The 26,992-nt window shown below is 45.3% G+C and overlaps 1 protein-coding gene across 1 annotated transcript in view; it reads left to right on the forward strand.

Moving 5' to 3' along the window:
- Positions 1-26,640, forward strand: part of SLC35F2 (solute carrier family 35 member F2) — a 29,240-nt gene extending 2,600 nt beyond the window's left edge. Inside the window, exons 2-8 of the mRNA XM_081909988.1 lie at positions 7,081-7,256; positions 9,093-9,220; positions 11,665-11,824; positions 15,308-15,464; positions 17,928-17,980; positions 19,085-19,239; positions 25,588-26,640. Of these exons, the coding sequence (XP_081766114.1) occupies positions 7,081-7,256; positions 9,093-9,220; positions 11,665-11,824; positions 15,308-15,464; positions 17,928-17,980; positions 19,085-19,239; positions 25,588-25,836 (1,078 nt within the window). The 3' untranslated portion in view covers positions 25,837-26,640. The remainder of the gene's footprint in view (positions 1-7,080; positions 7,257-9,092; positions 9,221-11,664; positions 11,825-15,307; positions 15,465-17,927; positions 17,981-19,084; positions 19,240-25,587) is intronic.
- Positions 26,641-26,992: the final 352 nt, after the last annotated feature.

Raw genomic sequence — 26,992 nt, forward strand, 5'->3', positions numbered from 1 at the left:
TGTTATAAGGTTGTACAGAGCGCTTTTTCTCCACCTGAAACTCAGTTCCAGCGCCCCTCAGGTGGGTGCCATTGCCTTCATAAGATAACAAGGGTGAGGTCCGGCACCTTTTTCTAGAAAAACAGCACTGGTTGTACGCTTGTATGACAATGGAAGTTGGCCTAATGTGCCTACCTGAACTGTTAGCATCCCTCTCATTATAAACAGATAATGTCATAGCTAGATATTGCTGTGCTTTGTGCAAAGCTAATGATTTGTTGCAGCCCTTCTGTGAAGTGAAGAAGGGTTAAGCTCTTATCCCTATACTGGGACTTGACCAGATTGGACTTCAGATCTGTCTCCTGCTTCTGTATCTTTTTTTATAGAATTCCAAACGATTAAACGAATGAATCTTACAGGGAGGGGGGCTTGTCTCAGGCAGTGCTCTCCTCTCTTTCAGAGCCAAGCGATATAGGAGATTGATAAAACTGCTTGCTTGAGACCTTTTGATGGAAATTATTGCTCTGTAAGGTTTAAGGTCCAGGTTGCAGAGCAGATTGCAAAGGAATTTCTGCTTCTTAAACTGGCAGCCAAGTTTTTTCTTGTATTATTATTCTAAACGAAGAACCTTGCATTACCTCCTGGAAGAAAGGTCAAGTGATATATTTTTGCAGAATGGCAGGCCTTTGCGTCAAAAGGCCTTCAGACTGCAACATGTCATTGCGGTAAGGGGAGGGAGGACATTATACAACAGTTTCAACTGGTGTTGAAGGCTGAGGCCTGTGGATATAGTGGCTACAGGTTGAAGAACAATTAACCACAACTGAGTAGTTGTTGCTTAGATTCTGTTCTTCAATCTGAAGATTCCAAATTACTGAGGTTCTGAAATGCCTTGGCTAAAGTGGATGTACTTTTAATCCTAGCTAATGTTGCTTGGAAATTCAAACCCCATGTTAAACCCCTTCTTTCTTAAATGTAAAGGTAAAGGGACCCCTGACCATTAGGTCCAGTCGTGACCGACTCTGGGGTTGTGGCGCCCATCTCGCTTTATTGGCCGAGGGAGCTGGCGTTTGTCCGCAGACAGCTTCCGGATCATGTGGTCAGCATGACTAAGCTGCCTCTGGCGAACCAGAGCAGCGCATGGAAACGCCGTTTACCTTCCCACCGGAGTGGTACCTATTTATCTACTTGTACTTTGACATGCTTTCAAACTGCTAGGTTGGCGGGAGCAGGGACCGAGCAATGGGAGCTCACCCCGTCGCAGGGATTCGAACCACGACCTTCTGATCAGTCCTAGGCTCTGTGGTTTAACCCACAGCGCCACCTGCGTCCCATTCTTTCTTAAATTAGTGGTCCTTTAAAGTACTTAAATTATGCTGGATTGTCCCCCATTGTTCTTACAGCCCCCGTGACCATAAAAAAAGTTAATTTAGGTCTTACAGTGACTAAGAGCATGATGAAGAACAGGGAATTTTCTTGCACCACTCTTTTAGGACAGTGGAGATACCTAGGACCTAATTTTGGCCTAACTTTAAAGGCATTCTGCAAGTGATCAGCTCACTTCTCAGGCAAGAGTGATCTGACTCTCTCCTGTTGTTGTGCAGAGAAAAAAGATTGCCCACCACTGTCTTATGACAACATAAGAATTGCCTTACCAGAACAAGACAGAGGCCAGTTTAAGGCCTACACTAGAACTTAGGGCCACAGCAACTTTCTAAAGTCTCTTTGGGAAAAGGGAATTCAAAGTAGAAAAATGGCAGAAAGGCCTCCCACCATTTTGTGACTCTAAATAACAACTCCCCCATTACCCCTGCAGCTTTCCCTGCCCATGGCTGGTTACTATTATTATTATTATTATTATTATTATTATTAATTGAATTCTTTCATTGCTTTATCTTGCCCCGAGCAAGTGGAGGGAGATGCCTGGATACTAGGAGGGTACCTGACATTTCCACCATCTCTGGAGGTGTCTGCCTGGGGATCATTGGGTCTTGACTGTTTTCACACACTAATAACCACATTATGTAGAATTCTATTGGTTCTATTTTATCCTCACAATTGGAATGAATTTCAGGAGCCAAAATGCTTTTTCTGTGCAGCCTGAGGAGGGGCAGTGAACAACATCATAGTTCACTGTGGAATGAATGTCCGCCATTAAGAAAAAGAAGGTCGGAATAGGCGAGTAGATATGTGGACAGTCCCTGGATCAAGTGACTTTTTAAATTTAATTTCTCAAAAGTTCTTAACCTAGCTCCAAGTAGTCATCTGAACTAGCCAGGTGTTGAACAGAGAATCAATCAAAGCCAGTCTGTTTTTGGAAAAACGAGAGTTTAGCTCTTGTCTTACCCCAAAATGGCAACTAGACGTTCTATTTTGGCCACTGTAACATTGGTTTAAGGAGCCATTTGGTGCCTATTTAACGTATCTGAGTTTCTAACACTGTTCCTGTTCTTGATCTCTCATCAGCTCTTTATCCCATTGACCATGATCCAATCCTGGACCAGAGAATAACATTGGGAGAGTGCTTTTCAATGCCCTAGAGATTACATAATGGGGTACTACAGGGCACTATCTTATATTCAATGCTATTTAATGTCAATACGAAACTGCTGAGAGTGGTCATTAGGAGTTTTAGGGAAAGGTGCCATCAGTATGTTGATGACACTCAGCTCTATTTCTCCATAGCATCTGAATTGGGAGAGGCCATGCAGTCCCTTGGACTGGTGCCAGTGGTGAGATGAAGGAGAGGAAAACAAGCTGAGCTTGAATCCTAGCAAGTCAGGGGCTCTGTGGCCAAGTGCCTGAGAAACTGGTCAATTGCCTCCCCTAGATAGGGTTGTATTCTCCTTTTTTGGAGGAGCAGGTCTGCAGTCCGGGGATGCTTCTGGATCCAGCTTTGTCACTGGGGGCCCAAGTAGTCTCAGTGGCTAGAAGTGCCACTAGTACAGCAGCTACAGCTGTTCCTGAATTGGCCACACTGGTTTATGCAATGGTTTCTTCAAGATTGAGCTACTGCAATGCACCCTATGTGGGGCTTCCCTTGCAGTTCATGCAGAATGCTGCGGCATGGTTGCAAACAGGAGTGAGAGCCTGTCATCTGCTCAGATAGGTTGCTGATTTGCTCCCAGACCGTTCAAGGTGTTGCTGTTATCATTTGTGTCGAATGGTTTTTAATACTGAATTTTAAATTATTGTGCCACACCTTGGGATCGGATGGTGAAGGGTGGGTACAACAACAATGTGAGACTGTTGAACTTCCATTTAGCACTTATCACAGTCCTGATCGTAATAAACAGCTTAATTATATCTTCTCTCACTTTGATCAGGTAGGAGGAGTTCTTCAACAGAATCCAGTGCAAATATTAGCAGCTGCATGGGAAAATCACCTGCCATCAGCTTCCATCCAAAATATATTGAACTTATTGCAACTCCACAAGTTCTCTTGCCATTTGTACATGCGGCACTTCTGGAGTAAAAGCAACTCTTAAGTTAATTTAGGCTTCAGGCGCAACAGTTGAGCGCCCTCTTAATTTATAAACGCCTGCCTGGATTGCCATTAACGTAACGGTTAAAACATTTACCTGCAGTCACACTTTCATGTCTCGCGGTGTGAGTTAATAAACTCGCTTAGCTGCTTTGTGAGCTAGAAGAGTGAACTGACTGCCTTTTTGGCAATGTTTTTGAAACGTCGCTGTGGCTTACTCATTACTTCTTAATTTTCTTCAAAATTGAGCAGACTAAAGCTCTCTTAAACAGAAGAGCAGCCTGAAGACTTGAATTTCATAGAGTTTGAGTCTGATTGGGATTGCTTCCCAAAGTGACAGCAGAGTGATAAACAGGCAGTTCATTGGAAAGTGGGTGATGCCTCTAAACCGCAAGAGATGTTTTACTTGGTGTGATCCAAAGCTGCTGCAGTATATGAGTGAATATCTGAAAAATGCAGGTAGGTCAGGCTTCATTGGACTTCCCCACCTGTTCACCATGGCTGGCCATTAATTGGAAAGGAGAGAAATGGAGGACCCACCTGATTAGCCTGCCTGATTTCCATACATACTGCAGCAGTGTGGAATAAAACTGTGCTGAAGTGAGGCCTGTGCCACTGGAGTGTGTATTTTCAGAATGGACGATGGTGTCATTGGTAAGGAGGGCTTTCAGACATTGAGGCGGAGCCAAAGAGGTGCAAGCCATATCTATTTATTTATTTATTTAGCAAAGATTTATATACCACCATTAAGGAGGGTGGGGAATACCATGGCAGTGAGTGAACAAGGCATAAATTTGTCAATAAAATTGACAAGTACAAAATGCCTCACAAATCAGTAGATCAGATTAATACATCATCATGTACTACCCCTCAGGGAAAGCCTAGATGAGTTTTAAGCAGGCGCCCAAGTGCCAGATCTGCAGGAGCCTGCCTGACATTCATTGGGAGCGCATTCCAAGGGGCAGGTTCTGCCACACTGAAAGGACATAAATCGAACCATTGGATCACAAGCCACTACTGAGAGTGTCTCTCCCGAGGAATGAAATGACTGGGCAGGAGTATACTATACATGAGACAACTAATGAGTGGGACAAGCTTTTGTGGCCTGTGGCCGGCGGAATAAATCAAAGCCATGCGTTGTAGAACTAAATGTCTGCCTGAGATCACTGCCATTACCTCATCCCAGAAAGGAGCCAAAGCAATTAATCTTTACTGTCTTCACAAAGCGGGCCAGAGAGATGCATCCAAGTGCTTGGGAGGGGAAGGTTATTTTTCTTTTATTTATAGGCTGATAAATAATAGATAAGAACAGTGGTAATCAATAGGCATCCCAGTAGCACAATTAGGGGAATTAGTGGAGAGGGAGATGCTGGTTACGCATGTGTGTTTTCTGTTCTTTCCATGTGGAAAACTAAAGTTTTTGCCATCGGCGTTCCACACCGTGCTTCTAAAACCCTATAAAAGGTTATTTAATTCCACACATTTGCCTTTAATAACACGCGTTCTCATTATTAATAATTTATCCAGCACCTCAGATAGTTGTCATTTTATCATCTATTAATCTCGCTATTGATTGTTTTCTGCAGGCGATGACAAGTTTGTGCTGCGAAATGTTTTTTACATGGCCTGGCAATACTTGCAAAACCTGAACCCCCTCCTTAATTATGGTTAAGAAACCATCGCTGCCCCCAAAGCTACACAACTGCGAGTGATTAAGGCTCGGCTGCTCTCTCTGGTGATTTTAACTCTTCTGTGATGCAGTAAACAAAGCTTAAGTGATTGTGAATCAGGCACCTGAAGTTTTACTATGGTTCACATTAAATCATGATTTTACTAGGACCTTGGGGAGCCAGGACTAAGATCCCCACTCAGCCATGAAGTTCATGTTCTCTAAACTAACCTACCTAACTACCTCACAGGGTTGTTGGAAGGATAGCATTGAGAGGGAGAGAACCACTTTCTTTGGATGAAAGGTGGGATAGAGATGTGGTGATGATGCTTATGTGGTGTTAAAGAAAATGTATTTGGCCCTGTGACTTTCATTTCACTTCTGAATTCCCTGGCCTACAACCTACCAAATAAAAAGCAGCACATTGTTGGATGAATTGTGGGCCTGTTGAGTGCTTCAGCAGACATGCACAGTGTTAGAAACTCAGAAATATAAGCTAGGTGTCAAATGGCTCCTTAAACCATGGTTACAGTCGCCAAAACAGAATGCCTAGTTGCCATTTTGGGGCCAGCTGGCTCGAAAATTGTATTTTTGCAATGCGACTTTTTGGTTCCTGAAAGTCATTCTGATTCTACAGATAAAATATAACACATAGAATTCCAGAGGATGTGTTGCTAGTGTGTGAAAACAGTCAAGATCCCCAGGTATGCAGCTCCAGATGGTGGAGTTGTCAGGAGCTATCCTGGTGCCCGGGGCATCTTCAGTTGGTCAATAGCCGGGTTCAAAATGCTCCTGGTGAATTGTGAATGCTGAACACACTCACGGTCTCTCTCTTTTGCAAAAGGAGATGCGTGTGCTACCATACATGGTTGATAGGCTGAGAACATTTTGATAGGACATATTGCACAGGCTTGCAGTTTGTGTCTTGTATTATGTGTGTTTGTTTATCTCTTTATTGGTTTCTTTATACCTTTTGAAGCTTTTGATGTGTCATAATTATAGTGTCACGGTCCGCCTTTTGAACTTTCGACTGAAATAACCCCTGTTACCGTATTTTTTGCACCATAACACTCACTTTTTTCCTCCTAAAAAGTAAGGGGAAATGTCTGTGCGTGTTATGGAGGGAATGCCCACGGGTGGCATGCCTACGGATTTTCCTCCTCTAAAAACTACCTGCGCGTTATGGTCGGGTGCGTGTTATAGAGCGAAAAATACGGTACTTTATAAACTTCTCCAGCAGCTTCCTAGGAATGAATTAGAAATATGTATGCTACATAAATAAGTTTAAATGGCATCTCTTGAGTTTAAAGTAATGAATTCGCAGGTCGGTTTGCAGTGACTCCATAGTTCGCTATACACAATAAAAAGCATAAGAAATCTGCTGGAGAAGCTTTTGAAGCTTTTGTGAGGTGCTGAGCAATGCGATGTGGAAAAATTTTCTGTGGAATTTTTTTTGTTTGTTTCTAAAGTAACAGTGGATGGATGCCAAGTGCAAATACAGTATTAGGCAAGCTTGGCAGGTTCAAAGTGTTTAGCTTTGCTTGACGCGATGTGAATAAAATAAATTGTGACTGTGAGCTGATGGGTTTGTTTTAGTTCTGTGGTGGTTTGTATTTTCCCGTTCTTTATGTGTCTCCCCCCTTTATTTTCCCCTTTTTATACATTTGCAGTAAAAAATAATAAAAAATGCTAAACCAAATCAGTCTGTTGGGCAGGGGTGGAGAGCCCATGGGCCTTCAGACATGGCCAGCTTGGTCAATTGTCAGCGATGGTGGCGCTAACGTCTAACAAAATTTAGAGGGTCATAGGCATGATTTTTCTTGGTACAGTTTTGCTTCACTTGCTGAGGTGAGGTAACAGAAGCAGCTCCCAATTATTGGTATGTGGTTAATAATAATAAAAATGCATGAAGAAGAATAATGGTCTTCTAAACTTTTCTCATTCACAGGCATATTGTGAAAACGCTATTCCTGGGTCAGATACTTTCGCTGTTCATATGTGGGACTGCGGTTACAAGCCAGTACTTGGCGGACAAGTACCAGGTCAACACTCCAATGCTGCAGAGCTTCATCAACTATTGCCTGCTTTTCCTCGTGTACACAATGATTCTGGCCTTCAGAAAAGGTACAAGTGGGACCCACCACAGAATTGTGGAGTACAGTGGGACCTTGGTTCTCAAACTTAATCCGTTCCGGAAGTCCGTTCCAAAACCAAAGCATTCCAAAACCAAGGCACGCTTTCCCACAGAAAGTAATGCAAAATGGATTAATCCGTTCCAGACTTTTAAAAACAACCTCTAAAACAGCAATTTAACATGAATTTTACTATCCTAACGAGACCATTTATCCATAAAATGAAAGCATTAAACAATGTACTGCAGTCACACAATCGATCAGTAGCTGAACTGGGTTCCACACAGTCACAAAAACAAACCAAAAAGAGCCGCAAAAACGCAAAATAAATAGCAAAAACAGACAGACCTCAGCGTCACACTCAAAATGTGTGGCACTCAAATCGGCGCACGTTTGGCTTCCAAAAAAAGTTCACAAACCAGAACACTTACTTCCGGGTTTGCAGTGTTTGGGTTCCAAGTTGTTTGAGTACCAAGGTGTTTGAGAACCAAGGTACCACTGTATTCTTGTTCCAGTCAGTCAGCCCAGGATTCTCCATTCCATTTCACTTAACCTCTGCTCTCAGAATTCCATGCCCACTATTCATACTCTGTCCTCATGGGGATGTTTTATGGAGAGTACCCTTCCATATGGTATTTCCCTAAAGGTGCCATTTAAAAAAACAACCTGATGTTTAGATTTTATTTATTTATATAGCAAGATTTTTTCAAAATTCTCGTAAGAAGTTTACATAAAATAGTGTAATAGAAATACTCATAGAAAAAAAAGCAATAAAAATGAACAGGCTTTAAAAACAAGTATACATAATATATGTTATCACAGTATGGATAAAATAAGTTTTAGAAGTAATATTTCAAAACATTATTTGTGGATTGGTCATCTTTTTTTAAGATTTTTACTGTTAGTCAGGTTGGGTGGTGTTTGTTCTTTTTCCAGTGGAAAGGTGAACTGTAAACGTAACAGCTAAATAAACTTTTATTGTTTATCATTTTATATCGGTAGAAAATATTGGTACTCCACTTTTCCCTTTGTAAAACTAGACAATAAAAGTACTGTATTGTAAAATAAAAACGAACGACAAATAGAAATGAGTGGCGGCTAATAAAAAATGTAAACTCAATATTATTAATTATTATTGATTTATTATTTATACCCCACCTGTCTGGCTTGGTTTCCCCAGCCACTCTAGACGGGGAAAATATCAAAACTTGTCTGGTCAAACGCTTGTCGAAAAGAAAAGTTTTCACATGGTGATGCAAAGCTGTCGGAGAATGGGTAAGGCAGTGGCGTAGCGTGGGTTGTCAGCACCCGGGGCAAGGCAAGTAATTTGTGCCCCCTAACCTGTGGATTTGTGCCCCCTAACCCATGGATTTGTGCTCCCTTACCCTAACCCCCAGATGTTGCGCCCGGTGCGGCCGGCCCCCCCTGCACCCCCCACGCTACGCCACTGGGGTAAGGTAGGCCTCTCTGAGGAGCTTTGGAACATAGTACAGCCCTAGAGAAGGATGCCTCCTTGGTCAAATAGAGACACATGTGATGTAGCATTTAGAGTGTCAGACCAGGGTTCAAATCTCCATTTGGCCACAAAGCTCACTCGGTGACCTTGGACCAGTTGCCAGCTCTCTGCCAAACTTACCTCACAGGCCCAAAGATGGAGAGGGGGCGAAGCACATATGTCACTGTGGGTTCCTTGGAGGAAATAATAATAAAACTATCAAATGTAACTCAGATTGTTTTGGGGGATACAGAGGGAGCTTCTGTAGAAGAGATGGACCAGAGAGCAGAACCATGCCTAAATGTTGACATGCGTGTTTTGCTTTCTCTGCAGATGACAACAACCTCTGGCAGATCCTGCGAAGGAAATGGTGGAAGTACATTTTGCTTGGATTAGTTGACGTTGAAGCCAACTACTCCATCGTCAAAGCCTACCAGTATACCACCCTAACAAGTGTCCAGGTAGAATAGAGAGCAAAGAGTCTTGTGACACTTTAAAAATGTGTGTGTGTGTGAAGAGCCACCGATAAACGAGTGTGATGTATTGGTCAGAGTGATGGGCTAAGCCTAGGGAGACTCGATGCTTTAAATCGCCACCCAGCCTCTTGAAGTGACTGGGTGACCTTGGGCCAGTCAAGTTCTCTCTCAGCCTAACCTACCCCATGGGGTTGTGGTGAGGATAAAATGGAGGTGGGGAGAAGCTCCTTCAAGGAAAGATAAATAGAACGAGTGGACAGTGAAGAGGCTCAGTGTCATCACATAATCTCGAGACCGTGTAGGACTCTCTTACACGGGAGAGATGCAAAAAACCCACGAATGAGCATAAGTGGGGATTTGAACTGTGGCCTCCTATTCCAGCACTGTTTCAGTGTTTGAGGGTAAACATCCAACAGAGTCCTGCCTAAAATCAGGACAGCAGTGATTACCCAATTCATCCGTTAGAAACCTTTTGGTAGATTAAAAAGGTGTCCCCTAGTTAACGGGGCAGCAGATGCATTTTCTGAAAACTGGCTAATGACTTTTAATACAAATACTTAGAAAACATCCTCTCCAGCTCAAAACATCCTCTCCATGGGTGTCTTCCAGCTGCGTTCTCTGGATAAAAGATACCTTTTTGCTTCGTCTTGTTGTTTTCAATTTGAGGAAGTATTTTTGTAGATTTTGAGGCTTGATAATGGCGAGATGCTCGCTGCTGTTTCCTGGTAATTAAGGCTACAGCAGGGGTCTGCAACCTTTAAGACAAAAAGAGCCACTTGGACCCGTTTCCGAAGAAAAAAACAACTGGGAGCCGCAAAACTCGTCATTATAAAAATAACTTTTTTGTCACTTCTTTTTATTATTTCTTTGTTTGACCCCTCAGAATTACTCCTCCTCATAGAAATAAACGTTAAATTAACAAGTTACCTTTTTTTTGTGTGTGTGTTCTTCACTCCCCTTCAAAACAGTGACCAGCGTACATGCCCCCTTTCAATGTAGAGGGCGGGTGGGAAGGTGATGTTGGGACGGTGCGTGACTAACTCACACGCCGCCCCCATGCGATGTCACAGCCAGTACAGTGCCCGCCACAGTGGGGAGTGTCGGGGCGCACAATGCGCCTCCTCCCCTCGCTAGTATCTGCCCCGGAGCTGCGGCAAAGGTGTAAAAGAGCCACATGCGGCTCCGGAGCCGCGGGTTGCAGACCCCTGGGCTACAGCAATTCTTGGTAGGCCCCACTGGGAGTGAGCACCATTGAACTCAGTGGGACTTACTTCTGAGTAAACATGTGTAGGGCCAGGCTGTGGAAGAAACATAATGCAAACATTGCAACTTCTGTCGCCTTAGATAGAGATCCATGAGGGGGTGGCCCCTGTGGAACAAGCTGACGGCAGCAGATCGTTTAAAGGCAATGTTGTATGCCACCAACCTGGCTGTCTCTGTTAAAAATAGCTACAATGCCACCCCTATTGCGGTCTCTCCTTGAACAGGGTGAACGGATCAGGCAGCGAATGCCAGATATAATTCTGTGGGTCAGTGATGCTACAGGAGGGAGACATATTTCAGTGTATGTATGTGTGGAGGGAGGGGGGGAAGTAGAGCAGGGCTGGTTTAACTACCAACACCCCAGACAATACTGTTGTTCTAAATATATGCTAAGCATGAGAGGTACCTTACGCATCAGGAATAAGTGTTGCTGTACTGTTTTTAACACTTGATTGGGAGCCGCCCAGAGTGGCTGGGGAAATTTATTATTATAAATTATTATTGCTGCCCCATCATCAAAAAACACAAAAACCGCTTGGCTAGTTTCGACCTTGTTTAATTTGCCGATGTCTTCCCATGGATTGGAAACTTCTTAGAGACTTTTTGCATGAAAAAGAAAATGAAGTTATGATATCTAGGCTTGAAGATTGAAGATAATGTTGGTTTACAGAAGGTGAATTTGTTGGGTGTTATCATGGAGTGCATGCGTTGAATAATTCTGTATTATTACAGCTGACAGATGAAGAATTGAAAGTTCCTCTTTTTCTTTCCCTCTTCCCCCATCTTTCCTTTCTTTCTTATTTGTTCTTCTCCCTCTTACTCAGGCATAGGCAAACTCGGCCCTCCAGATGTTTTGGGACTCTACAACTCCCATCATGCCTAGCTGACAGGACCAGTGGTCAGGGATGATGGGAGTTGTAGTCCCAAAACACCTGGAGGGCTGAGTTTGCCTATGTCTGCTCTTACAGCTCTGTGTTTTTATTTAGATTATTTAGACTAGCTATTTAGTCTTGATACAAAGATATCCAATAGGAATCTTTTGTATTTCTTTCCAAATTTCAGTAAAAAATAATAAATGAATTGAATATTTGCCACCTGGAGGAGTTATTAGTCCTCATGTGCCCTTCTTTTTATGATCGGACTGTATGCCTTTCTGTACACGGCAGCTCCTAGACTGCTTTGGGATTCCTGTGCTGATGGCTTTATCGTGGTTCATCCTCCGCGCAAGATACAAACTGATCCATTTCATTGCGGTTGCTGTCTGCCTGTTGGGAGTAGGCACCATGGTCGGTGCGGACGTGTTAGCTGAGAGGCACAATGGGGAAGGTAAGGGCTGGAGAAAATGTCATGGTGAAATGCGAAAAACATTGTGTCCATGGGAGAATCCTCTGAGTGTTCAAATCCTTCCTCTGAATCAGATTTTCAGTAATTCCAGAATATGTCAAGTATTTCTGCTTTGAGGAAATAATAACCATGTTCTTGTTTCGATGGGGAAATATACGGGCGGGATTCAACTAAGCTGTTGAATGCACAGAATGAGGTCCTCTTATGCAATGCCACTCCTCCTTCCCCCTGTGAATCGCCTCACACCCCCTAAGTCTGCTCCTGGAGGGTTGGGGAGGGGGGGAACCCAGAAAAGGTTTGGGGCAGGAGGGGGGGGTCTTGCACACCTACAACATTTAGTACTGTGTTGAATTCCTATCAGTGTTCTTTGTTGAGAAAAGCCTGAATTCTGATATGCTAGGGCTTTGGGTCTCACTGGCTGGAAAATAAAAAGATGCATGGAATCAGAATGTCTGAAAATGTGTTGCCGACTACTGCATGGTTCTGAAATGTATATTCTGGCTTGGATGCTAAGGTAAGGAAGTTCACAGAGAAAAAGGTTTCTGTCTCTCTCCCTTGGGAAGTGCCTCTGGGAGCCTTGCTGGAAAATGTAGGGGGCTGGGGGAGTGGAAGACGGCAGTAAACCTTCCACAAACTTTCTTAAGTTAACTTATGTACATCTCTCCCCATCTTTATATTCTTTTAGATTCCAGGTAAAATACCATCTTTTTTGTTGGGTTTTCAGAGTTTGATAGGATAAGTATTTTTTTATTATTACTAATTATGCAGTTCATGAGAACTGGTGTAATCTTTCTGTTTTGTTAGGGTTTCATGTTACCCTGTTTTTGTTAACTGCCCTGTGAGTATTTTTGGCAAAGGACAGAAATCTCTAAAGAAAGCAATAATCTTAAAATCCAAGACTCTGAAATTAAATTAATACACACACACACACACACACACACACACACACACACAATTTATGTTCTGCTTAATCAACAAAACCTCTAGGCAGTTTACATAAAATACACTTTAAAATCCCCAGTAAGAGCAGATTTTAAAGACAAGCTTTCCTAAAAACAGTTATTTAGCAGGATATACCACCACCCCTCCCTGCCCCTGCTGTATGGCCATGGGGGGGGGACATTGCTAGCTTTTTTCTTGTTTTATAGGGCAGGAAATTTAGCTCAACATTTCAGATCTATTGAGGGGGTCCAGTCTCCCAGAATTATTTCCATTATCTTGGGTCTTCAAACAAAGCCTGTTATGTTCTGTTCTGTTCTGTGGGAGAACTTCCTGTCTTCTACCTTATGGTAGGACAGGCAGGTATTATAAATGAAATACTTCAATAAATGAATGTCTGAAGCTACCTTATGCAGAGTCGGGATTGGCCTGGTGAGCATCCGATGCAGTGCTGGCAATACCTCAAAGAACTACCATATTTTTTGCTCTATAAGACTCACTTTTTCCCTTCTAAAAAGTAAGGGGAAATGTGTGTGCGTCTTATGGAGCAATTGCAGGCTGCGCAGCTATCACAGAAGCCAGAACAACAAGAGGGATTGCTGCTTTCACTGTGCAGTGATCCCTCTTGCTGTTCTGGCTTCTGAGATTCAGAATATTTTTTTTCTTGTTTTCCTCCTCCAAAAACTAGGTGCGTCTTGTGGTCTGGTGCAGACCACAAGCGAAAAATACGGTATTTCCTTGTTGAATGGAAATGTACTGAGCATGCTTTCATAATGATGGCTTCTCCTTTTATGGATTTGGGAGAAGGCTTCCTCTCAACCACAGTACCTGCAATCTAGCAATGATCTCTGTCAGATCTTTCTCACCTGCTATTCAGGCTCTACAGGTTTGCTCCAGTTGGAGAGTCTATCCTAGATTTGAAGCCATTCTGCTCAGAAAGGCCCAGAGTTTCCTGGCAAATCTCCAGCAGTGTGAGAGGCAGAAATCCACAACCCAGCCATGCCAATAGGAAAAACTTGCATTAAATTCTGCTGCCTAAAGCAACAGGAGCCCTGCCAGGGTGAAAAAGCTTGCGTCTCTAATAAGAGCAGTGTTTTTTTAGCATTGATTTGATATTGAGCAAGATGCCACAACTGGATCATGTTACAGCTAGTAAAACAGTTCTAAATCCCGGGGCCTCCAAAAGCAAACCAAAAAAGGGTCTGTCATACTCTTAGCATCCATTTAGGAATTTACTGAGAACTTACAGAGATCGATGTATTGATTTTTTTTACAAAAGGGCTAAATTAGGCTGTTAATGTAAGAGGGGGGAACTTAAGGTCTTGTTCTTCCCTTAACTACATTTTGCTTGGTTTCCTAAAGTGCCCAACTAACAGGTAGTACATATTGGTCTGAAAATAAGTTGCCCCCAAATGCAGGCCGCACCGTGAAACAGAGATCTTTTTCAAAGGCAGCAAAACAAGATATCCTGACCCACAATTAAGCGTAAACATAGGCTTACACCCCAAGCCAGGTTTGGGGTGGGGTGGATGGAGTCCAGTCTATATGCAGACCAATACAGTACTTAAACATTCCACAAAACTATGTTTCAGAAAAGAAGGTTTTGTTTAGAATTCGGATTTTCCCAAAGATCTGATGATCAGCAGCAGACGAAGACTTGTTTGAAGCAGGCTGACTACAAACCATGATATATAATTAACCACAGTGTAGAGTTCTTCACAGTGAGACCTTTGGGTATAGGGCGGTATAGAAATTAAATTAATAATAATAATAATAATAATAATAATAATAATAATAATAGTTCGGACACAAATGTGGGCGTTAATTGGAAGTAGGGAGTTGTATTCAGTGTATGTGCCTAGAGTTCCACCAGAGCAGTGGGACTTCTTCTCCCCACCCCAAATCTGCTCCAGCCCTCCTCCCCGCCCCGCCCCCCCCCCCGTTGGAGCAGATTTTGATGGTGTGTGGAGGCTGCAGAAAGGAGGAGGATGCTCCATTGCACAAGTAGAAGTCTGCTGTTGCTCAAGCAGAACGACAGCATTGGATAAAACAAAGAAACTTCTTATCTCCTTGTGGCAGGTTTTTTTTTTAACCATGATAAACTATGGTTTATGAACTATGGTTTATCATGATGTCCAAACACAGTCATGTCTTCTGAGCTGAAAGAGAAAATAGATTCTGTGGCAAGTACCCGACACACTTTTTTAAATACTTCAGTAGTTGCCAATGTGGTGTAGTAGTTAGACCATTGGACTAGGACCTGGGAGACCAGGGTTCAAATACCGATTTAGCCATGACGCTCACAGGGTGGTCACAATCGCTCACTCTCAGCCTAAGCTACCTCATGGCATTGTTGTGAATATAGAAAATGGAGGAGGAGACCTTGAGTTCCTTGGAGGAAAGAATAAACCGTTGGAAAAATGATCTGTGTGCTTATACCTGATTTTGCCATTAAAAATGCCTGCAAGTTGGATTTTACAGCAGCCTCCCTCTTTTTGTGCGTGTCAATTTATATTTTCTGTGCAGGTACCGACGTGGTGATCGGCGATGTCTTAGTCCTCCTTGGTGCTTCCTTATATGCCATTTCGAATGTGAGTGAGGAATACATTGTGAAAAATCTGAGCAGAGTGGAGTTTCTAGGAATGGTGGGCTTGTTTGGGACTATTATCAGCGGTCTGCAGCTGTAAGGATCTATTATACGTACTTTAATTCTAATTAAGAAAACAAAAAACCTTCTGCATCACAGAATGATTTCTTCCTTTCCATGAATTGGTGGGTGTGTTATTAGTAATCCATTGCTAGCATTGCCATTAACCTGTTCAAGAGCAAAGGCGTCTTGTGGGGTTGCCAGGATGCAACCTGGAGAGGTCCTTTACATTTCAATTTTCTCCCAAATTGGGAGACTAGGCAGACATCACTTCTCTTACTCATCTCCCCGCCTTGCTCCACCATCTCTTTCATTTGCTTACCTCTTCTATCTTCTGTATCAAAAATAACATAAAGTTATAGGTTGGGATCTCTGGGTTGTGACCTGCACCCTTAGGCATCAAAGTATTTACCTGATTTGTTCTTCTCGTACCTGGTGTGTCTTTAACTTTCGTTTTGTGGCTTACGTGCTGTCCATGCTGTCCCTTGAAATTCCAAATCCTGTAAATGATTATTCATGCAAATTATCTCCTTGACTTTCAATGAACTAGATGTAGGATTAAAGACAATCTTGGGATTAATCATTTCTGGGCCGGGATCTTGTTTTTCTGGGTCACGTTGCCATCTTTTTAGAGACAAGAGTTTTTGCATCTTTTACAGTTGAGCGGTGAGCACAAACCCAACACTTCTTCCCATGCTGAGATCAGCTTCATCTCTCCATGCTGAGATCAGTTCACCCGACTGACTTCTGCCCATTATAGTAGTGTTGAAAGGCACCATTGTCCGTAGAAAAAGTGGCCACCCTATTTTGGAAATGCATCTTTCCAGTGAAACTTGAAGCTACGGTGTTGAGAGTTGGCAAAGGGCCCTTAATTGTGTTTCTTAAAGTAATCCTATATGCTGATGGTGAACTCATTCTACAAGTATGGATCCTTATGTAGCCGAAAATGCACCATCCATGCACGAGAGGGCAGTATTATAGGCTCTAGGAAGGACCAAGGTTTGCATAAATACATAGGAATGGAAACCCTTCCCCCCTCCCCAAAAATATCCAGTGAAGACCAAGCACGCTCAGTGGGCACAGTTTGCTAACTGATAGTGGTGGGGGTGGAAACGGGATGGAAAATTTGAGTGGAATGAAATTGAGTTTCCTGGAAGAAGGCGTCACTGCTTTAACTGGACAGGAGAAATCCACACACTGAGATAGCTCAGTTGGTAGAGCATGAGACCCTTAATCTCAGGATCGTGGGTTTGAGCCCCATGTTGGGCTAAATATTTCTTCATTGCAATTGCAGTTGGACTAGATGATCCTGGTGGCCCCTTCCAACTTTGCCATTCTGTGACACTGCAATATTCTGCTGCAGATCCCATTTTGTATAACCATCTAGACTTAATTAAATGCACCTTTAAAAAAATAAGTGTTTATCTACAGCGGATGATGAATTAGTTCCAGCCAAGAAGAATATTATGCAAACATGCCTTTGAATGAGGCACTATTGATTCTCCCAAGGGAGTGATTCAATTACCATTTTAATCCCACAGAGTTAACTAAGGCCAAATATGACCTGGTTGTTGTTAATGGATCAACAAGAAAAAACATGTTTCAATTATTAAACTCTGCTTCTTGATTAGCCAAACACTGCAGTCGCTAGAAACAAGTGGCAATAGGCCTGTGCGCTGATTGCAGCCTTGGGGCTATTTTATATTAAAATCCTGAAGATATTCTTGGCAGGGTCCTAATACTGCTGGTCCCTGCCTGGAGATCAGCACTGGCCCTTCAGATTCAGCCTGTTTCAGCATTTCTTGGATTGCTAATGTGGGTTTTTTGGATTATTATGCCATCTTTTGATTGTTTTACTGAAGTTTATGAGCTGCTTCTGCGGCTCCACCAAGCAGACGAAAGGTGGAATATAATAATTTTAATAAAATAAATAGCCAATAAAGTGGGCTTCGGTCAACACAGTTTCAGGTGGCACATTTCCTCTCATTTAAGTCATTACTTGTGTAGCCCAGATGGTGTCACCCATACATAAGAGGGAGATATCAGTGGGCTTGGGGCAACCCAGAGATTTGCAGAAGTACCAAAAACCATTAGGGGGAAAAACCCAAAGTGGGAAGAAGCCCCAAATCAGTCCAGTATGGTCAGTAGCCATGAAATTCTGACGCTTGGCCTAGGGGAATGGAATGGAATTGCTGAAATAACAAACAAGCAGCAACATTGTGTTGCAGCTCACCTGTACCGTAACAAACCTCTTCATCATTTAAGGTGCCAGAAGTTTACTCTTGTGTGTGTTGTCCACAGAGGCTGTAATCCAATGCCCACTGCCTTAGGAGTAAGTCTCCCTAATTCAGGGGGGCTTGCTTCAAAGAAAGCCTTCATAGGGTTGATCCATAACCTAAATGCCTGTTATAATTAACTGTTGATCATTATGAAAACCACACCTCCATATTTTAATGCTGGTGTTTTTCTTTCCTCCCCCTTCTCCCACCTTCCCTGTAGAGCCATTGTGGAACATAAAGACATTGCTTCTATTCAGTGGAACTGGAAAGTCGGTATGTGTGCTCTGAAAAACCGAAGCAAATAACCTTGCAATTACTTTGCACGTAGCTGTGGGGCTGGGACTCCATGCTGCTCCTGGAAAGCTGCTCAGACCCTGGTCAATCCCTAATAGGGCGATACTTGTAATTAGTAAAAGAGGCCCCAGGTTCTCCTATTCACTTCCAAAAGCTGTGTGGGTGTCTTGTAAGGAGCATTTTTGGTTAGGGAAATCGGCAACTTGGGGTGTGGGATAAGGAATCATGATGCACGTATAAAATCATGTTTGGAGGAACTGGATAGAGGTAACCTCCCCATTCCTTGTCCCTTAATCCTAGAACATAGAGTGACCCTGCCAGTTTGATTGACACAACAGACATAAAGAGAGCACGGTTCAGAGAGGTTTAGTGTATCAGTGGCTATTTGTCACAATGGCCTGCCCGGAACTTGGAGATTCAGAGCCAATGTACCTCTCTGAATAGTAGTTGCCAAATAATAACAAGAGTGGAAGGGAACTATTGCTAATTATTGTTGTTGTTGTTGTTGTTGTTGTTGTTGTTGTTGTTATTTATTTATTCTTTATACCCTGCCCATCTGGCTGGGTTTCCCCAGCCACTCTGGGCGGCTTCCAACAAAATATTAAAAATACAATAAAAGATGAAACGTTAAAAACTTCCCTAAACAGAGCTGCCTTCAGATGTCTTCTAAAAGTCAAATAGTAGTTCATTTCCTTGACGAATGATGGGAGGGTGTTCCACAGGGTGGGTGCCACAACCAAGAAAGCCCTCTGCCTGGTTCCCTGTAACCTCACTTCTCGCAGGGAGGGAACCGCCAGAAGGCCCTCGGAGCTGGACCTCAGTGTCTGGGCTGAATGATGGGGGTGGAGACCAACACTTTCTTAATTTCTTAATTTCTGTGTTGGGGCTTCCCATAGCAGGCATCTAGGCCATGCATGGGGTGCTGGCATAGTTCAGCCTTTGGTCCAACCATGGAGAGCTCCTCTCTTATCTTCTTATCTCACTGTAGCTGCACTGGTTTAATGCTCCTGAGAATACACTGTCCTCCTCTTTCATGCTATTAGCAGCATTTGGTGCCTTAAATGTTAAGCCCTTGCCTTGCAGTGCTGCTCTTCCTGGCCTTTGCACTGTGCATGTTCGGACTGTACAGCTTCATGCCAGTCGTGATCAAAGTAACCAGCGCCACATCCGTCAACTTGGGCATTCTGACCGCTGACCTCTACAGCCTCTTCTTCGGGCTCTTTCTCTTCGACTACAAGGTGAGCAAGTTTTTCAGATCAATGACATTTGGGGCTAAGCTATGTTCAAGAATTATTGCTGTGGCTTAGCATCTAAACTAGGGCTGTCCGTGCTCTGTGCTAAAAATAATTAACATTCTGCACCTACCCCAGCAAAATTCTGTCACAGGTATCAATTGGCATTATTTCTCTAACTTTGCATAATTTATCTGGCCATCTGCATTGTTTTGCCTGGTGGTGGTAGTTGAGGGGAGTGACTAGGATCTTTGCAGAACACAGAAACCTTGTCTCGTGCCTCCTCTGGCTAATAATAATAATAATAATAATAATAATTTATTATTTATACCCCACCCATCTGGCTGGGTTTCCCCAGCCACTCTGGGAAGCTTCCAACAAAAAACTAAAATACAATAACCTATTAAACATTAAAAGCTTCCCTAAACAGGGCTGCCTCCAGATGTCTTCTAAAAATTTGGTGGTTACTTTTCTCTTTGACATCTGGTGGGAGGGCGTTCCACAGGGCGGGCGCCACTACCGAGAAGGCCCTCTATCTGGTTCCCTGTAACTTGGCTTCTCGCAGCGAGGGAACCGCCAGTAGGCCCTCGGCGCTGGACCTCAGTTTGTTATATCAATAGGCATTGCCCACTTATTTGAAGTATATCGTTGCAGATATGAGGTCTAGGAACTTGCTTCTAAAACAACACACACACTGTACTTTTGGGGCAGAATTTTGTGCTCAATATCACAATGGCATTTTCCTTCAGCACTCTTACAGAATTGTGGCACGCACATGCAGGCATGACTTTAATTGGCCCTAATAGTCTTGCTATAGATGTGAATTTGGGGACAAAGTGCACCATGCAATTATCTATCACAGGATGAAAGTTAATTATACTTGGGTCTGCTGCGTATGTAGGTTAATAATTGCATGCAATATGGTTAACATGCTCTTTCCTCCCTGACTTCACGGACTGAGCTGCTTGATGGAATTGCAAAGGCAAACCCTTCTGAAATAAGCGAATCCATGGGAAACGCATTAAGTTAATTAGTGTCGGAACATTCAGACCTGGCCAAGTCAGCCAGTAGCAGCCTTTGCTTCTAAGACCAATAAGTTTCTGTGAGGATTAGGGCATACTTTCCACACTTCTAAAGCTTCAGTCAGTCACCTGCCCATCGGCCCGCAGGATAGCTCAGTCAGTTGAGCATGAGACTCTTAATCTCAGGGTTGCTGGTTTGAGCCCCACGCTGGGCAAAAAGATTTCCTGCATTTCAGGGGTTTGGAACAAATGACTTTCTTTGTCCCTTCCAACTCTGTGATTCTATGATGCTGATGAATTTTCATGCCTCTGCCTGGCTAGCGCATGCTTTGTATGCATAAGGTCCCAGGTTCAGACCCCAACATTTTCAGGGAGGGCTGGGAAGGCTTGTGCCACAAACCCTGGAGAGCAGGCTGCCTGGTAGCACAGACCAGCCTTTCCCAGCTGGTGCCCCCAGATGTTTTGGGGTACAACTCCCATCTTCCCTAATCATGGCCATGGTGGCTGGAGCAGATACAAACTGTAGTCTGAACATAGCTGGCAAACGTCCCTTATTTGGCGGGACAGTCGCTTATCCCAGTGCCATGTCCCACTGCTGTCCCTTATTGATGATGTCCCTTAAATAAGCTACTGAAGGTAATGGGGCCCTTTCTATGTCCGGCTGTCCTTTGTCAACAACAAATTGTTGCTGTTTTTTTGTGTTGAATATATGCTATATGGTAATTTATGGACCTAATAGGTATCTAAAGCCATTTGCACGCAACAAAATATGTATTTTATCAAAGTAATTGTTGATCCCTTATTTTGGCTGCTGATTCCTTATTTTCGAGGCTGCTGGTCCCTTATTTTCAAATCTGTAAGTTGACAGCTATGAGTCTGAAACATCCAGGAGGCCACTGTCAACAATACTGAGCTAGATTGACCAGTGGTATAAGGATAGCTTTCTATTTATTGAATGATGGGTTCATTCTAGCAGGCAAGTCCTCAGTGAGCAGTGAACCGACATGTGTGACTGATATGCATTAGGTGTTCCTTATAGCTCTTTAGCAACCCTGCTGCACACAGGATTGTTTTATTCATTTGTTTATTAAATTTGAATACCGTCCTCCCCCCCCCCCCGCCAATATCTCAGGGACGTTCACAGCATAAAAATGCAAAATGCAAATACACAATGAAACAAAGTCAAAACACATACCATATTTTCTGCTCTATAAGATTCACTTTTTCCCTCCTAAAAAGTAAAGGGAAATGTGTGTGCTTTTTACGGAGTGAATGCAGGCTGCGCAGCTATCCCAGAAGCCAGAACAGCAAGAGGGATTAGTGCTTTCACTGCACAGCGATCCCTCTTGCTGTTCTGGCTTCTGAGATTCAGAATATTTTTTTTCTTGTTTTCCTCCTCCAAAAACTAGGTGCATCTTGTGGTCTGGTGCGTCTTATAGAGCGAAAAATACGGTAATAAAAGCAAAAGGATTTTGTTTTTGCACATTGTGGCCTTCTGCACAAATGGCGATTGTGACCTCTGGTAGCGGTGATGGGGATCTAAATCTACAAGAGCCAGTCCTCAGCACTTTCCCAGCACTCTGTCACTCTCTAAAACGACCAAGAGACAGAAGCCAGGTCTAAGGAGACAGGGAGACAGGCTTAATTCTAAACGGCTGCGTTCATCAGGAGCACGGAATAAATTTGTGTAGGTTTCCTGAAGTGCATCTTTTTACTTTTAGCAGGAGAAAACGTGGCCCCCTAGATGTGGGGGCCCCCGTGATGTGAGCTGTACTCCAAAATCGCAGGAGGGCACTACCCTCCCAATCCCCGCATTGCATTCTCCTGTGTAAATAGATGGCTGGGATTCTAAAGAAGAATAGTTGTTATGGCTCCAGACCAGGACTCCCAGCAGCAGCCATTAGCCGATCACTTTGGCAAGGGATACCTTAGCTTCTCCCCTAATTTGGGTGGGTTCCAGCTAGATGCTATACAACATGGTGGGATGATGATAAAGTGCCACCTCCATCTTTTGGGTTTGGTGCAGTGGTGCTACTACAGCCATTTCCTTATTATTATTATTATTATCGTCATCATTATTTATTACTTACACTCCTCACATCTGACTGGGTTGCCCCAGCCACTCTGGCCGGCTTCCAGCACAATATAAAAGAACACAATGAAACATCAGATAGGCCATGGAGACCTTGCCCATTATCTCAGAAGTCCCAGATAACTGGGCGCTGCTTCTGCTGTGCTTATTCCTACAGTCAGAGAGAAAAGGAGGTCGGGTGGAGTTTTGCTTCAAAGGATGGCTCCTTTTCTCTGCAAAGGCTAAAGGCTGGTACCAGCAGATTGACAGTGGGGTATCCCCTAGTTTAAAAATAACGCCCAGGAGCTATGATGATGATACAGTGGTGCCCCGCTAGACGAATGCCTCGCAAGACGAAAAACCCGCAAGACGAAAGGGTTTTTCGGTTTTTGCGACGCTTCGCTAGAAGATTTTCCCTATGGGCTTGCATCGCAAGACGAAAGCCCATAGGGAAATCTCGGGGACCTTTTTTTAAATGCTGGCGGTGGGGAGCAAAGCCTTCCCCCCCCTCCGGACTTCAGAAGAGGTCCAGGAAGGCCGGCGGGGGCGAAAGGCTTTGCTCCCCACCGCCAGCATTTTAAAAGCGGTCTGGGATAGCAGGGAAGCGCTTCCCGCTATCCCGGACGGCTTTTGAAGGCAGGCAGGGGGGGCAAAGACTTTTGCCCCCCCTGCCTGCCTAACCGGGGGCTTTTAAATCGCCCCGGGACTGTCCGGGGCGATTTAAAAGCCCCCGGACGGCTTTTGAAGCCTCCCCCCCCGCCCGGCTTCGGGGCATCATCCCGATGCCGGGCGGTGGGGCAGGAACGCCTCCCCCAGCCGCCCGGCTTCGGGGCATCGTCCCGATGCCGGGCGGTGGGGCAGGAAAGCCTCCCCCAGCCGCCCGGCATCGGAACGATGTCCCGAAGCCGGGCGGCCGGGCGGGAAAGCCTCCCCCCCCCGCCCGGCTTCGGGGCATCGTCCCGATGCCGGGCGGTGGGGCAGGAACGCCTCCCCCAGCCGCCCGGCATCGGAACGATGTCCCGAAGCCGGGCGGCCGGGCGGGAAAGCCTCCCCCCCCGCCCGGCTTCGGGGCATCGTCCCGATGCCGGGCGGTGGGGCAGGAACGCCTCCCCCAGCCGCCCGGCTTCGGGGCATCGTCCCGATGCCGGGCGGTGGGGCAGGAACGCCTCCCCCAGCCGCCCGGCATCGGAACGATGTCCCGAAGCCGGGCGGCCGGGCGGGAAAGCCTCCCCCCCCCGCCCGGCTTCGGGGCATCGTCCCGATGCCGGGCGGTGGGGCAGGAACGCCTCCCCCAGCCGCCCGGCATCGGGGCATCGTCCCGATGCCGGGCGGTGGGGCAGGAACGCCTCCCCCAGCCGCCCGGCTTCGGGGCATCGTCCCGATGCCGGGCGGTGGGGCAGGAAAGCCTCCCCCAGCCGCCCGGCATCGGAACGATGTCCCGAAGCCGGGCGGCCGGGCGGGAAAGCCTCCCCCCCCGCCCGGCTTCGGGGCATCGTCCCGATGCCGGGCGGTGGGGCAGGAACGCCTCCCCCAGCCGCCCGGCTTCGGGGCATCCTCCCGATGCCGGGCGGTGGGGCAGGAACGCCTCCCCCAGCCGCCCGGCATCGGGGCATCGTCCCGATGCCGGGCGGTGGGGCAGGAACGCCTCCCCCAGCCGCCCGGCTTCGGGGCATCGTCCCGATGCCGGGCGGTGGGGCAGGAAAGCCTCCCCCAGCCGCCCGGCATCGGAACGATGTCCCGAAGCCGGGCGGCCGGGCGGGAAAGCCTCCCCCCCCGCCCGGCTTCGGGGCATCGTCCCGATGCCGGGCGGTGGGGCAGGAAAGCCTCCCCCAGCCGCCCGGCATCGGGGCATCGTCCCGATGCCGGGCGGTGGGGCAGGAACGCCTCCCCCAGCCGCCCGGCATCGGAACGATGTCCCGAAGCCGGGCGGCCGGGCGGGAAAGCCTCCCCCCCGCCCGGCTTCGGGGCATCGTCCCGATGCCGGGCGGTGGGGCAGGAAAGCCTCCCCCAGCCGCCCGGCATCGGAACGATGTCCCGAAGCCGGGCGGCCGGGCGGGAAAGCCTTTGTCCCCCCTGCCTGCCTTCCCAGGGGCTTTTAAATCGCCCCGGACAGCGGAGAAGTCCTCCGCTGTCCCGGGCGATTTTAAAATGCCGCCCGCCAGAAGAGGTCGGGGGAAGGCTTTTTCCATAGGAACGCATTAATTGATTTTCAATGCATTCCTATGGAAAACCGTGCATCGCAAGACGAAAAACTCGCAAGACGAAGAGACTTGCGGAACGAATTAATTTCGTCTTGCGAGGCACCACTGTAATTGATCATATTTGCACCCTACACTTACGAGCCCAGAGCAGCATACAGAGAAAAGAGCCAAATTATAGCCTTGAAAATATGCAACGTAATATCAATAAAATAATTTAAAACACAGAATTCATGGCACAACACACAAGGAACAGCCGGCCTTCAGCCACATTCAGGCTTCTCAAAAGACCTGGACAAACAAGAGGGTCTTTTGCAATCGACAGAATACAGGGCCTCTTGGGAAGGGAGATGTGTTCCTCATCTCCTGGAGGCTATGCCCTGTTTAGAAGGAGCAGTGGGTTGGGCCAAGTGTTGAAAATAGAGGCCCTGTTTTCCTCTTCCCACCTCCCTCCCTGCCCTCCCTTTCCCTTGCTCAGACACTGGTCATTGCATCAGCGATGAACAGTCAGGGGGGCAGTAAGTTTGAGCAGGGGAGCAAAGGGGGTAAATGTAGCTATGGGTAAAGAGATAATAATTTTCCGTCTCTCCCTGTCCACCAAATCTCACAGGCCTTTTGGGTTAAGTGGAAAAGGTGCAAGTGAAAAGGTGTTGCGATGTTGTGGCATCGTTGTGTTTTACTATTTTTTTTGGAAGCCTGGCAGCCCAGTCGGATGGGTGGCATATAAATAATAAAATGATTATTAATACTAGGATTATTATTACACCTCTGCCTCCCGCCACCCTCGGGCAATTTAAAGAGGTGTCCAGGCTAAAGGCAATTTTTAAAAAGTATATAAACAGGCACCACTGAAACAATTCTGAAATACAAACGTACAACAAAAATACTTTAAAAATTAGAACAATTGGCAACACGGTAGAAATGCCAAGCAGATAAAAGTCCTGCATTACTGCTCAGTTCAAAGCCACGGCAAATAAAATGAGTTTTAAGGTGATTTTTGTGGCCGCAAGGCATTTGTCTATACAGGCACCCTGATACTTCCTCTCTTTTCTTATTTTATCAGTTTTCAGCACTGTATATCCTGTCCTTTGCTGTCATAATGGTGGGATTCATCATGTATTGCTCAACGCCGACCCGCAGTGCAGAGGCCGCCTCAACCAGCTTGCCTTTGGGATCCAGTACTGGGTTTGACAATCTTGCCTTAAAAATTGAAGAGAACCACCTGAATGTGTCCATCGTCTCACCTACACAACACAGCAAGGAAGGAAGTCAGACAGAGGAGGCGCTAGACACAAAACTAACCGTCTTGTGAAGCGCACAGCCTCTCAGCTGGCAGAATTACCTTGGAAATGTCAGTAAACAAGCGATAATGAATGTAATGCTGCGCTAGGTTGGATTAAACTGGAGAGATGCCTACGGTGGAGTTTGTGGTCATGCCAAAGTCTAGAATTTCACCGCGAGATAACGAGGGCCGGATCCTTAGTCGAACCACCTGTAGCAAGTCATGTTCACTGAAGATCTGTCCTTGGAGCTGACAGGGAAATAAAAAGGTAGGGACAACTAAGGGAACGACTAGCAATGCTCTCTGTAGAGAGAGAGAAAAAAATCTCGACACTAAAGAAACCAAATTGCACTCATGGCTCATTTTGAGTAATTTATCCAATGTCCAAGGTTTGCACTTTGAAGGACTGTGGAATATTTTTGGCAAGAACAAGACTGGCAAAAGGAAAAAGAGAGGGAAGAGAGACTTGAAACAGGTTAGATGGCCAGTACTGAAAGAGAAGCTGGAAACTGTAAAGGGAGAGAGAGAAAGGCGTCTGTGAAGAGCTGTGAATCCCTGTCTTTAGACCACAAGACCATGAGGGCCAGAAACCATCTTTAAATATTAAGCGATGAGGACAAGAAACATTTTTATATATATAAAAAACTGAATTGGTTAACCATTTCCTACTCCTACACAGTTAAAATTCAGAGTTTGTTCATCATCTTTGCAATAATTTAATTGAACCTTAACACTTGAAGACTGGGAGATTACACTTGGTTGCACTGGCAACTGATGCTGATGACCTGGGATGTAGCCATCTGAATTAAAGGATGCACTGAGCCTGCCTCCCTATTGGCGCTGTTTCTGTCTTCATTAAATTGTCTCGTCCTTTTGGATCTCAGATATACTTTAGAGTAGACCACGCCCCTTCTGGTGACAGAGAGCTCAGCAGGTAAACACTGTAAATCAGTTTTTTGGAAATGTGAAGGTGGCCTTTTTCGCCACAATAAATAATGTATCGAGCCGCACACACATATATATATTTAAATCCATTCACTGACAATTTGCCTAATGGTGTACACCTCTGCAGCTATAAGATATGCTTTCAGGACCAATTGTACATGACCTATGCACATTTTGTAACCATGTATATTGTCAAAGCATAATCAATATTTGGGCCCCTATCCAGCGAGAGATTAGGATG

This window comes from Podarcis melisellensis, assembly GCF_964234715.1.
Source record: "Podarcis melisellensis genome assembly, chromosome: 4".
Lineage (NCBI taxonomy): Eukaryota > Metazoa > Chordata > Lepidosauria > Squamata > Lacertidae > Podarcis > Podarcis melisellensis.